The sequence below is a fragment of the Dipodomys merriami genome, unplaced genomic scaffold (assembly GCF_024711535.1).
Source record: "Dipodomys merriami isolate MVZ:Mamm:240054 unplaced genomic scaffold, mDipMer1.0.p SCAF_20, whole genome shotgun sequence".
Classification (NCBI taxonomy): domain Eukaryota; kingdom Metazoa; phylum Chordata; class Mammalia; order Rodentia; family Heteromyidae; genus Dipodomys; species Dipodomys merriami.
In genome coordinates, this window is record NW_027203382.1 from 24,400,106 (window position 1) to 24,414,627 (window position 14,522).

The 14,522-nt window shown below is 37.9% G+C and overlaps 1 protein-coding gene across 10 annotated transcripts in view; it reads left to right on the top strand.

Annotated features, from left to right (window-relative positions):
• Erbin (erbb2 interacting protein) overlaps nt 1–14,522 on the top strand; it is a 128,946-nt gene that overhangs the window by 94,705 nt on the left and 19,719 nt on the right. For all 10 annotated transcript variants that reach the window (XM_070031255.1, XM_070031253.1, XM_070031261.1 and 7 more), the window contains exons 19-21: nt 8,228–8,342; nt 10,238–10,421; nt 12,770–14,315. In XM_070031255.1, the coding sequence (XP_069887356.1) occupies nt 8,228–8,342; nt 10,238–10,421; nt 12,770–14,315 (1,845 nt within the window). The remainder of the gene's footprint in view (nt 1–8,227; nt 8,343–10,237; nt 10,422–12,769; nt 14,316–14,522) is intronic.

A 14,522-nucleotide genomic window follows, 5' to 3' on the forward strand; every position in this document is an offset into this window, starting at 1 on the left:
GCCACAGCGCCACTTTCAGCACTTTCTGCTTATGTGGTACTGAGGAATCGAACCCAGGGCCTCATGCATGCAAGGCAAACACTCTACCACTGAGCCACCTTCCCAGCCCCACAATTCTCATTATAGCTTTTTGGTAGTTCATTGGAGATGAGTCCTACAGACTTTCTGGCCCAGGCAGCTTTGAACTGCAATCGTCAGATCTCAGTCTCCTGAGTATCTAGGATTACTGGTATGAGCCACTAGCACTCAGCTTATAGTTGCTTTTAATTATTTTCTAAATTAAAATTTTTGTGGCATTGATTCTGGGCATGTTTGATAAGTGTTTTTACCAACTGAGTTATATCTTCCACCCTTTATTTCTATACATTAAAAAGAGCTAGAGATGTAGCTTGTGATAGAGTACTTACGTAGTATGTGCAAGGCTAGCACAACAAAAATAAAAGGAGGAAAAAGCAGTAAGAAGAATAAAAGCTGGGGGCTGGGAAGGTGGCTCAGTGGTAGAGCGCTTGCCTTGCATGCATGAGACACTGGGTTCGATTCCTCAGCTCCACATAAGCAAAAAGAAAAAAAGCCAGAAGTAGCACTGTGGCTCAAGTGGTAGAGCACTAGCCTTGAGCTGAAGAGCTGAGGGACAGCGCCCAGGCCCAGAGTTCAGGCCCCACAACCGGACCCCCCCAAAAAAGAATAAAAGCTGGTATAAGTACATTCATTCATTTTACTTATTTAAGCACTTATCATTATATGTGAAGTTTTTGATCTCTTAAAACTTTATGTGTTGAGTTTCTTCTAGTGAATCATTGACAGCTAATGCTTAAAATAAATAGCTTTATTGAGATAACTCACATCCTGTACAGTAACCCACTTAAAGTTTTAGATCATTGTGCAGCTATCACTACTGTTGGAGTATTGCTATAATCTTGGGAAGAAATATGTTACTTTACTGTTACTCCTCAGTCTCTATCCCCTTAGTCCTAAGAAACCAAAAATCTACTTTAGATGTCTCTACAGATTTACCTATCCAAGTACATTCTTATTTTTTTTAATTATCATATTGCCTTCAAGTTCATTGTAGCATCTTTTAGTGCTACCTGTCTTTTATGGCCACGTAATATTTCATTGCATGTATATGTCATGTTATTTTTCAATTGGACACTTGGGTTTATTTTCACTTTTCAGCTATAATGAATAAGGCTGCAGATAATTTTCAAAGAAGTTTTTATCTGGATTTGTATTTTCAGTTGTCTTGAGTGTAAGAGTAGGATTTACTAGACCATAAACTGTTAGGGAACTGGTAAACAATCATACCATAAAGTAATGAAGCTGCAACTTTTAATATAAATAATTACAGCCACAATGTTCAGTACTTAGCTATAAGTAGGTTAAGACATTGTCTCAGTTACACAACCACATTTTGGATGGTCTATAGACATATTTGACGAATTTGTGGCTACTGTTAGCATACATTGCACAGACAGTGTCTCCATCCTTGTGGGATATTCTTTTAGACATCATTGGGTCTAGAAACAGTAATATACCATATTTCTCATAAATCTGAGGGAATTCAAAATATACCATTTATTTTCATGGTTATCCTGTGAGCTAATATCTGCTACAGGAAGGAAAGGACTACATGACTTTTGAATGTGTTTTAGACAGGTAAGTTACATAGTACACTGTGGTATGCATTGCAGCTAGCATAATATGAAAAAGTTAATGGGTGAACAACGTTTCTTTACTCTGCCTTTCCTGTCCTTTCTTTTTTGGTATGAAACTGGGACTTGAATTTGGTACCTGATGAGTTCATTAGCTAGCATCCTACCAATTGAGCCATGCCTCCAACCCCAAAGGGTTGGTTATTTCTTTTCTCCTGCCTGTCTTCCCTTCCCTTCCCTTCCCTTCCCTTCCCTTCCCTTCCCTTCCCTTCCCTTCCCTTCCCTTCCCTCCCCTCCCCTCCCCTCCCCTCCCCTCCCCTCCCCTCCCCTCCCCTCCCCTCCCTTCCCCTCCCCTCCCCTCCCCTTCTGACTTGAACTCTGGGCCTACCTAGGCAGTCTCTGAGCTCTTCAGTTCAAGGCTAGCACTCTACCACTTGAGCCACAGCACCACTTCTAGTTTTCTGGTGGTTAGTTGGAAATAAAGAGTCTCATAGATGGTCCTGCCTGGGCTGGTTTTGAACCATGATCCTCAGATCTCAGCCTTCTGAGTAGCTAGGATTAGAAGCGTGAGCCACTGGCGCCCAGCTTTTTTTCCATAGTAAATTTGTTCATGTAATTTTATATTTACGTACTATGTTTATATCTATAGGTAATGGTTGTAAATTCAATCAAGATTGTATTGTGGCTAGGTGCTTGAGGCTTGTGTAATCCTAACAACTCAAGAAGCTGAGATACAAGGATTGAGGTTTGAAGCCAGCCTAGGAAGGAAAGTCCATGAAACTCTTACCTTCAGTTAAGCACCAAAAAAAAAAGCCAGAAGCAGAACTGTGCTAAAATGGCAAAGTGCTAACGTTGATCACAAAAGCTCCAGGACAGTCCCTAGGCCCTGATGAGTTCAAGCCCCAAGACCAAAAAAAAAGATTGAAGCCAGGTGCCTGTGGCTCATGCCAGCAATCCTAGCTTATCAGGAGATGGAGATCTGAGGACTGTAGTTCAAAGCCGCCCAGGCAGGAAAATCCAGGAGACTTTTTTAAATAACGTTTTTATTGTGAAAATACAATACAGAGAGGTTACAATTATATGAGCAATGTAATGAGTACATTTCTTACCAAGCATTGTTACCTCCTCCTCTTTCCCCCCCTACCATCCTTGCCCTCCCATCTCCATGACCACACTCCCCACTCACCCCCGCCACCACCCCCTTGCCAAAGTTGTAAAGTTCGTTTTCTGGCATAGCATCTTGTTCATCTCGTTGTTGGAATGGGTCAGGAGACTCTTATCTCCAATAAACTACTATGAAAAGGCCAGAAAATGGCCCTGTGGCTCAAGCCCCAGGACCACCCGCAGCCCCCCCCCCAAAAAAGAGATTGAACTGTACTAAGTATGTAAGAAAATTATTAAGTGTTAAAGAAATTTAGGCAAGAGATTTTGTTTTCCTTAGCTGTAAACATCCATGGATGCTTTAATGAGAATGAGGCTTTTGACCTGGTTGGTTTGTTTATTTTTGTTGGTCATGGGGTTTGAGCTGAGGGCCTGAGTGCTATCACTGAACTTTTTTGCTCAAGGCTAGCACTCTACCACTTTTGAGACACAGCTCCACTTACTTGACCTATTTATGAAAGATGTCAGTTAACAGAATAAGAGAACTGAATGAAATGTGGATGGTCTGAGAGCAAAAGAGTAGCATTTGAAAATAGGAAAAAGCACATGTTCCATCTGATTAAATTGTTACAGGCAACATATGAAATAAAATCAATAGGATAGGTTCAGTCCTGAGTATTACTGTGATAAACTGTGTGTTAGAGTTAAAATTACTACTGAATTGTCCTATGGTTTTAGGAATATAAACATCAAAAAGCAGGAGCTGAAAGTTAGTTTTGCAAGTATTCCAGGATCTGGAGTGTGTAGATAACTTCTTTTTCTTTTTTCCCCCCTTTTTCGTGTGTGTGTGTGTGTGTGTGTGTGTGTGTGTGTGTGTGTAACTTCTTTTTCTTTTTTCCCCCCTTTTTCGTGTGTGTGTGTGTGTGGATAACTTCTTTTTCTTTTTTCCCCCCTTTTTCGTGTGTGTGTGTGTGTGTGTGTGTGTGTGTGTGTGTGTGTGTGTGTGTGTGTGTGTGTGTGTGTGTGTGTGTGTGTGTGTGTGTGTGTGTGTGTGTGTGTGTGTGTGTGTGTGTGTGTGTGTGTGTGTGTGTGTGTGTGTGTGTGTGTGTGTGTGTGTTCCAGGATCTGGAGTGTGTAGATAACTTATTTTTCTTTTTTCCCCCTTTTTCGTGTGTGTGTGCGCACGCGCTTGTGGGGCTTGAACTCAGGTCCTGGGCACTGTCTCTGAGCTCTTTTGCTCAAGACTAGCACTCTACCACTTTGAGCCATGGCTCTATTTCAGGTTTTTGAGTGGTTAATTGGAAAGAGTCTCGTGGGAGTTTTTCTGCTTAGGCTGCCTTCAAACTTCCATTCTCAAATCTTAACCTCCTAAGTAGCCAGGATTAGAGACATGAGCCACCAGTCTCTTGCTGATATTTCTTTTTTTTTTTTTTTTTTTAAATATTTTATCCCGACTTCCCCCAGAGCCCTCTAGAGAGCAATGGCCAAGCCCCCAAAACCAAGTGTCCTCCGCTTCAGAAGTGACCAGCCTTTCAGCTAAAGGCCGTAGGAGCTCTCTGGCATGGCGCCACGTCTGGACAGAGACTGAGCAACAGAGAACCATAGAGAGTAGTTTCACTCACCAGAGTAGAGAAGTGGTGTGGACGTGGATGTGAAGGCAGCAATGGTATCGATGTGTTGTGTCCGCAGCAGACAGATGGGTTCGCAAAAGGCCGTCAGAACTGTGGGTATTCCTCAGAGCAAAAAGGGAAAAACAAAAAAAGAAAAAAAAATGGAGAGGAATCCCACCTATCCTGACTTTAAGCCCTTCCCGGGTCACAGCACCCTTTATGCTAGGTTTTTAAAAAGAGGAAGCCGAGTAAGAACAGCACCACGCACATGGTATTCAGGTAAGGGGTAGGTTTATTCATCATTCTGGCTGGCACCAGGCCACATTGGCCCTCCACGGGGCTGGGAAAGGCCTGGGAAAGAGCTGAGAAAGAGCTAGAAAAGAGAAGAGAGAGCTGAGAAAGAGCTGGGAAAGAGAGGTGGGAACAAAAGAGCTGGGAAAGAGCTGGCTGATATTTCTTGCTGTGATGAAGGAAGAAGAAAATGCAGCAATGTGGTACTCACTAGACACTATATTGAAAACAAACTATACAAGTTGTCAGATGGAAGGGAAAAACTGGGAATCAGAGAATGAAGTGATGACAGTGTCCAAAAAGAAATGTACTTGTTACCTTACTGTGTAACTGCAACCCCTTTGTACATCATCTTTATAATAATAAAAAAAAAGAGAGGGAACAATCCCATAATCATTACTAATTAGGTGATGCTGTTAATAGTTTACTTTTAGAATATAGAATTGAGCAATAGCCAAGACCATTACTAAGTCAAATCTAAATCAAATGTGGATTTTTAGCTCAAGCTAGATTATAAATTATAAAATTATTTATTGCAAGCATAACCATAGGCGAAAATGCCATAGCCAAGGGGAAAGAATAAGAAAAGTAAAATATAAACAACAACAGCACAAAACCCACAACAACCATAGGCTTAACTGAATTATTCGTTGACATTAGCCACAGAGACAAAGGATGGGAGGAGATTTCAGGAATTACAGTTACCAAAAGCTCATGTGTAAACATATGTTCATGAAAGTGTAGTCAGCAGTATAAGTGTTGCAGGTTTCCAAGATTAAAGTAGACCATTCCTCCCTCCTCGTGTTCTCTCACTATCCACATAATGTCTTGATATTTCCAAATCTTCTGTGAAATTGTTTTCCTCTTTACCAGCTACCATTTGCCATTGTCTAAGGATAAACATGCTTATCTGTGGTAATTGCTAGATTCTTTTCCACCAATATCTCACCTAGGAATCTTTTTTTTTTAGTGTTACTGGGAATTTAATTCAGGACCTCATACTGTTAAGCAAATCCTTTATCACTCGAGCCACCCCACCAGTCACTTATTTTCAGAATATACTCTTGTACCACTGTGCTCAATAATTGGTTGAAATAAAGTCTTGCAAATTTTATTCCAAGATAGGCCTTGAGCCATGTTTTCCTGGACTCTACCTCCCAAAGTTTTGGATTTCAGACTTGCGCCATCACACTGGGCTTCTTCCCATATATATATATATATATATTTGGTTTATTATTTTTAAGTACTTATACAAAGAGGTTTCATCCCAACATGCCAGTTTCTGAGTACAGTGCATCTTGATTAGTTTCACCTTTTCTGGTAGTGGAACTTGAACCATGGTCTGAACATTGTCTCTCAGCTTTTTCACTCAAGGCTGATTTTCTCCCATTTGAAATACACTTTCACTTCCAGCTTTTTGGTAGTTAATTGGAAATAATAGTCTTAGAACTTTCCTCTCTAGACTGCCTTAGAACCGTAATTCTGTTGCTTTCTTTAGTAGTTAGGATTAAAGGCATCCTCCACTGGTGCCAGGCACCTTTTCTTATTTCCATAGTTCTTTCTACTCAACATGTCATTTGCTTTATTCACACTTAACTACTAAGTGAATTTACCTAATTTTCCTACTGTACTATCCAGCTCCCATTGCAGCACAGTCTTGAACATTGTTGACAAATCTAATTTAGCCTGTGGCCTAAATCTAGCCCACTACCTATTTTTGTAATACTTGCAAGCTGAAAATAGCTTTACCTTTTTTAAAAGTTGATTAAAAATCAGAAAAATTCATATTCTGTAATTAACATACAATTTAAGCTTTGCCTAAAGATTTATTGGAACACTATCATACTCAGTTGTTTGCATGTTGTTTTATTGTAAAATTGCATAGTTAATTTGAAACTGATTATATGGCCTATAGCAACTAAAAATGCTCATTGTCTCCTTTTTCTGAAATAATTTTCTGGTCTCTATCTTTATAGGATATTATGACACTAAGCATCTCAAACTTTCATGTTTTTTTTAATGGAATACTTGCAGTGCTGTAAAGTGCTCATCTATGAATGACTTGCCTTATACCTTGCAGAAGAGATCTGATTTCATATTTATATTCTTTTTGTAATTATTGACCCACAGTTCATTTTCTTTGCTGTCTGAGACAGTTGCCAAATATTAGAACATCACAGAAAACAATAAAAATTCTGTCTTCAGGGGCTGGGAAGTTGGCTCAGTGGTAGAGTGCTTGCCTTGCAGGCATGAGGCCCTGGGTTTGATTCCTCAGCACCACATAAGCAAAAAGAAAAAAGCTGGAAGTGGTGCTGTGGCTCAAGTGGTGGAGCGCTAGCCTTAAGCTGAAGAGCTGAGGGACAGTGCCCAGGCCCAGAGTTCAGGCCCCACGACCGGACAAAAAAAAAAAAAAATTCTGTCTTCACATTAGACAAAAATTTTCATTAGTTCATGTTGAAATCAGACCGTCTCAGTCTACTGAATTATTCCTCGGAACCAGGGAAGAAAATACTCAAGGGAATAAATAAATAAATTATTTATTTATTTAGTCGGTCGTGGGGCTTGAACTCTGGGCCTGGTTGCTGTCCCTCAGTTCTTCAGCTCAAGGCTAGCACTCTGACACTTGAGCCACGGTGCCACTTCCGGTTTTTGGTGATTTATTGGAGATAAGAATCTCAGGGACTTTTCTGCTCGAGCCAGCTTTGAACTATGATCCTCAGATCTCAGCCAAATTTATTCTTAATAGAAGAAATTTGCTGGCCCATGCTTGTAATCTCGCTATGCAGGAAGCTGAGATCTGAGGATTATGGTTCAAAGCTAGCAGCATGGTCAGGAAAATTATCTCCAATTCATCACCAAAAAGCCAGATGGAGAGCTATGGTTCAACTGATAGAGTGTTAGCCTTGAGCAAAGCAGCTAAGGAAAAACTCTAACCCTGAGTTCAAGCCCCAGGACCAGCATGAGGGAAAAAGACAGAGACAGATGGGAAGGGAGGGTAAGTACAAAAGTTTTGTGAAGGAGGTGGGAAGGACAGAGAGACAGAGATGAATTAGGGAGATAATTTGTTGAGGCTCTATCACTGAACTCGTTTCCCAAAGGGTAGAGATGGATATGTTCTAGTCTTTTGGTTTGTCTATTGTCTAACATAATACAGACACGTAGTAATCATTATATACTTGAATATGGTCACTACAGAAGGTAGTGCAAGGTAATTTAGCATATTGTTAGTAAGCACTATAGTTTTATTGCCATATCTTTAAAAAGTTAGCCAGGTGCTAGATCACAGTTCGAAGCCAGCCCCAGCAGAAAAATCCCCGGGAGATTCTTACCTGCATTAATCACTCAAAAACTGCAAGTGGTACTATGGCTCAAGTGGTAGCCTTGGGCACAAAAAGACTCAGGGACAGTTCCCAGGCCCTGACTTCAAGCCCCACAGCTGACCCCCCCCCCCCCAAAAAAAAAAGTTATATAATGGCTTTCATCAACTATTACCATGGAAAGGTAATTTTAGACATTAGACATGTTCTTAGTATTCTTGATTTTCATAAAAATTTTCCCTTTTCTTTAAAATAGGAATCTGAAGAACTTTCTTCTGATGAAGAGATGAAAATGGCAGAGATGCGACCGCCATTAATTGAAACTTCTATTAACCAGCCAAAAGTTGTAGCACTTAGTAATAACAAAAAAGGTTAGATGTTTAATGATTACACAAAGAACAGAAATGATCTGACTAAAATTTCTAATATTTTTTGCAATAAATTTTCTTATAAAAATGATTATTGGAGGGATACCATTGGATGCTTCATGACTAGAATTGATGTGTGTGTGTATTTAAACCTGTTTGAGAAAGTTTTAAAACATACCTTCCTGAAAATAGCTCTTGTGCATATCTCATTTTTAAGAATAATCATAGCAAATCTTTTCTTTCATTCAGATTTACTTGTAAAGGCATAAACCTTACAGGCAGATAATCCTAGATTATTATAATTCCAATTCTACTGCTTATCTACCATATGATCCTTGGATTACTTTTATTCACGTCTGTATCCTAATTTTACGTGCGGTGAGGCTAATGTATGTAATGTATTATATTCATATCTAGTGCAGTACTGTTACACATTCATATTCAATATTATTTTAGTCTTATATATCCTAGAATATTATTTTTCTACCAATTCCTACCATTTTACACACACACACACACACACACACACACACACACACACACACACACACACACACACACACACACACACACACACACACACACACACACACACACACACACACACACACACACACACGAATTCCAAACTCCTAGAAATAAAATTGATTTTGAAAGATAGCTCTTTACTATTCTTTGCCACCAAAGCCTGCTTATCTTTACAGTATATCAAATGTCTATCCTGCCTTTTGCCTTCATGGCATCAATGGTACTATCAACATAGCCCTTATGGTAGTTATACCTCTTATTTATTGAGCATTTCACTTACTAGTTTAGGTAATATACTAATATTTTACATTTTATTATCTGGTTGTCATAATAACTTTATAAAGAGAAGAAATAAGAGAAATATGTATAGGAAAGCATTTTAAAATCTAAGACCTAGTTACCTTGAAAATGAGATTACAAAACTACTTGAGCTCTGCTTCTAAGATCTGAGAACAGCAAACATAACTTAGTTCCTTGTCTCCCATAGATGTGTCTATATACATTGTTTCTATAATTTGGCTACAATAGAGTTTAGAAGTCTTTTTTTATGGTCACTTTCAAAACATACTACTTTTTGCCCTTCTAGTTTATATTAGAACATACTGTTTGAGTTCAGTATAATTGTTACATACACAGCTATCTCATGTATTGAGAGATTGACATTCATAGTTCTTTAAGTTGCCATAAAAACTTTTAGAGAGAACTGTCCTTTGAAAAATCCATTTAATTTATTTGTTTATTGTATGTTTGTATATTGATTACATTACTTATTTTCATTACTAGAAAAGATTTTTTTAAATGTCCTATGTGTATATGAAGTAATTTCTTACCCACATAAATTTAGGATGGTAAACTATAACTTTTCATCAAGAATTTTTTTTGGGGGGGAGGGGGGTCCAGTTGTGGGGCCTGAACTCTGTGCCTGGGCGCTGTCCCTCAGCTCTTAAGCTCAAGGCTAACACTTTACCACTTGAGCCACAGTGCCACTTCCAGCTTTTTTTTTTCTGCTTATGTGGTGCTGATGAATCAAACCCAGGGCCTCATGGCATGCAAGGCAAGCACTCTACCACTGAGCCACCTTCCCAGCCCAAGAATTTTTAAAATTATTAATTGATTTACAGTTTCAGTTGTAGTCAGTAAACTAAATCAAATTCTTTGTTAATCTAACTTTGATTACATGAAAACTGATGGTTTTTGGTATATATTTAAGATTGAACTTTTGCAGGTCCCTCTAATTATCTTATCCTTGTAATCTATTTTAACTGTTGTAAAGAATCAGAATGATATAAATTTCATTATTCATAACTGCAAAACATTTCTCGTAAGTTCTTACTGAGTTTTTCATTATACTAAATTTTTTATTGTTTCAGATGATACAAAGGATACAGATTCTTTATCAGATGAAGTTACACACAATAGCAACCAGAATAACAGCAATTGTTCTTCCCCATCTCGGATGTCTGATTCAGTTTCTCTTAATACTGATAGTAGTCAAGACACCTCACTCTGCTCTCCAGTGAAACAAACTCATACTGATACTAATTCCAGAATCAGGTTTGTAAAAGTTATAACAAAATTAAATACTTGTACAATAATTGTTAATCTTGATGAAATGAATATACATCAATACTTTTCATTAGTGAACAACCTATGTTGAAGTTATTTTTGTAAGAAATGTTGCATCATTGGAGAAATACCATTGAACGCATGACAAGCTGTATATATTTGGCATAGACTTAATTTTGTATGACAAACCTTAGGAGATCAGTGTAAATGTTAACAATTCCTGTAGCCAAGAATTTAGCAGACGTTTAAAGTTAATTTGTACTATCTAAGCTCTTTGGTTGTCAAAGCAAGATCCATGCAAGACCATGCCAGTAACCTTAGTGCCAGTCTGTTGACTAGAGTTTGCATACGAGAAAGATTGGACTGCTGATGAACCAACTGCTAATAGTACATTTTTTTTCTTTTTTTAGGGGGGGGGTGTCTGGTTGTGGGGCCTGAACTCTGGGCCTGGGTGTAGCACTCTACCACTTGAGCCACAGCACCACTTCCAGCTTTTTTCTTTTTGTTATGTGGTGCTGAGGAATCGAACCCAGGGCCTCAGGCATTCAGGGCAAGCGCTCTACCACTGAGCCACCTTCCCAGCCTCCTAGTACAGATATTTTTAACTGTCATGTAGAGTTAAATTGTTCTTAAGTTCTGAACAGGCATACTAATGAAAATTATTTTATATCATTCTACAAAGAGGAAGAATTTTCTGTTTCAAAATGCCTTTAGGTATTAGGTAGTTGCAATTATATTTAATCATTTGTATCTGTTCTCTGAATTTTAGGCTATGACCTAGTGTTTTAAAATACTAGTTTATAATCAGTTAGCTGTTAAATAATGCTTAAGTTTAAAATTTAACAATTTTACTGTTTTATTGTTGGGAAAGTATAGCATAAATCATGCTTTTTATATTACGAAGTAAGGATTGATCAAGCAATCAGTGCATATGGCAATACAAGATGCATTCAAGAGGACACAAATATGTTGTGTACTACCAAATAGAAATAAAATGTTTTGTATAATTTTGGAATAACATCATTTATAAAACATTTGTTAAGTGACTATAGTCATTGATACTAGTTATCAGATTTAGTTTTTCTTCTGATCATTTTTACATAATTAACACAGAACTTTGGGTGATTGTGCAGTTCTTTGTTTTATATACTATCTTTGCCTGTGTATTGGAATTTAATACTTACTTAATATTGTTATGTATAGCTAATGTAAAGCTTCATAATTACCTATGAAAATGTCCTGTGCCTTTTTACTAAATTACTCAAGTTACTATCTTTATTTCAATTTATCTGCCCCTTTTCAATCCTTTCATTTTTTTAGCCCTATGAAAACATTTTGTGACAAAATACGTTGAGCATATGCTTCACTTTGGCTTCCCTCCACCCATGTAGTTAATTAGAGATAAAAGTCTCACTGACTTTTTGGTTTGGCTGGATTTGAACTGCAGTTCTCATATCTCATCCTGCTTAGTAGCTATTATTACAGGCCTGAGTCACCAGTACCCTGAGAGACAGTTTTAAAAAATGAAAGGATTGAAAAGGGGCAGAAAAATAGTAAGTTATAGACAAGTAAATTAATCTTGATATTATCAGTCAGTTTTACTTATCTATAACTTACTATAACTTCTATTACTTGTCTATAGAGGGGTGTGTGTATGTGTGTGTGTGTGTGTGTGCGCGCGTGCACGTGCGCACGCCATTCCTGAGAGCTTTTTTGCTCAAGGCTAATACTCTACCAGTTGAGACACAGCTCTGCTTCAGCTTTTTTTTTCCCCCTCTCTGTGTGGTTAATTAAAGATAACAGTCTCATGGACTTTTTTGGTTGAGCTGGTATTAAACTGCAATTCTCAGATCTCAGCCTGCTGAGTATTTATGATTACAAATATGAGCCACCAAGTACCCTGAGAGACAATTTAAAATTTTTTGATTATTATTATAAAGATCATATAAAAAGGAGTTATAGTTATATAAGTCAGGTAATGAGTACATTTCTTTTTGGACAGTGTTACCCCTTCCCTCACTCTGTCCCCAAACCACCTGTCCCCACCCACAAGTTGTATAGTTCTTTTTCACAATAGTGTCTAGTGAGTACTACTGCTCAAGTTTTATTTAAATTTAATTAATATATAACAGCAAAAATTACACATATGAATAGGTTATGGTAATGTTTTGATATATGTATTTTGATACACAATAAAGTACATGCATAATAAATACTTATCGTCTGGGCTTTTATCAGCTCTCTTTAACTTCTGCTAGTAGACATCTTGTAATTAGGTAGTAATGGTCTCCCATACCAAGAGAACTTGACTTTTTCATAAATTATCTTTGTTTTAGGCAAGAAGATGAAAATTTTAACAGTCTCTTACAAAATGGAGATATTTTAAACGATTCACCAGAAGAAAAAATCAAGGTTCATGATAAAAAAGATTTTAACTTACCTCATTATGATTTGAACATTGAAGAACAATTAGTTCTCATTGGGAAAGGTGTTGACTCAACAGCCACATCTGATGAATCTCATAAACTAGACCATATCAACATGAATCTTAATAAACTTGTGACTAATGATACATTTCAACCAGAGATAATGGAAAGATCAAAAACACAGGATATAGTCCTTGGAACAGGCTTTTTGAGCATTAATTCTAAAAGGGAAACTGAGCACTTACAAAATGGAAATAAGTATCCTAATTTGGAATCCATAAATAAGGTAAATGGTCATTCTGAGGAAACACCACAGTCTCCTAATACAACAGAACCACAAGACACTAATTCTTCGGTTGACATGAGTATTTCTAAGAGCACTGAAAATCTTTCCCCTCAGAAAAGTGGTCCAGTTGGATCTGTTGTGAAATCTCATAGCATAACTAATATGGATTCTGGAGGGCTAAAAATTTATGACATTCTTAGTGATAATGGGCCTCAGGAGCCAAGTACAATAGGTAAAATCACCTCTGCCAATGATGGGAAAAATATTGTAAGGAGCAAGTCTGCCACATTACTGTATGATCAACCATTGCAAGTATTTACTGGTTCTTCTTCATCTTCTGATTTAATATCAGGTTCAAAGGCAATTTTCAAGTTTGATTCAAATCATAATCCTGAAGAGCCAGATACAGTAAGAGCCCCTACAGTAAGTGGCTTACCATCTACACCCCAAACATATGGTCCTCCACAATATAATATACAATATAGCAATGCTACAGTCAAAGACACTTTGTGGCACTCCAAACAGAGTCCCCAGATAGAGCCTGTCAGTTTTCCTCCTCAGCGCCTTCCTAGATCAGAAAGCACAGAAAGTCATAGTTACGCCAAACATTCTGCCAATATGAATTTCTCTAACCATAACAATGTTAGAGCTAATACTGCATACCATTTACATCAGAGACTTGGTCCGGCAAGACCTGGAGAAATGTGGGCCATCTCACCAAGTGACCGGCTAGTTCCTGCAGTTCATCGAACTACAATTCAGCGACAAAGTAGTGTGTCCTCAACAGCCTCTGTAAATCTTGGTGATCAAGGTCCCACAAGGCGTGCCCAAGTTCCTGAAGGAGATTATTTATCATACAGAGAGTTACATTCAGTGGGAAGAAACCCTGCAGGGATGTCAGGATCTCAGAGACCTCTTTCTGCCCGAACATACAGCATGGATGGTCCAAATGCATCAAGGCCTCAGAGTGCTCGCCCTTCTATTAATGAAATACCAGAGAGAACTATGTCAGTTAGTGACTTCAATTATTCACGGACTAGTCCTTCGAGAAGACCAAATGCAAGGGTTGGTTCTGAACATTCTTTATTAGATCCTCCAGGAAAAAGTAAAGTTCCTCATGATTGGAGAGAACAAGTACTTCGACACATTGAAGCCAAAAAATTGGAAAAGGTAATTGAACATACATTTTTTAAAATTATTCTTTTTAAACTTATTTTCCTTAGAAATGTTTGGCATTCTTTGATTTTTTTTAAATCAAAAGTGAAAGAAGATAAATTATTTTCTACTCATAGGAACTTTTTTCTAGTACAAAGAACAGAGTTCCATGTTTAAATTTAACTAGGAGAGTTGAGATGCTATTGTAGGCTTCTTTGTCCC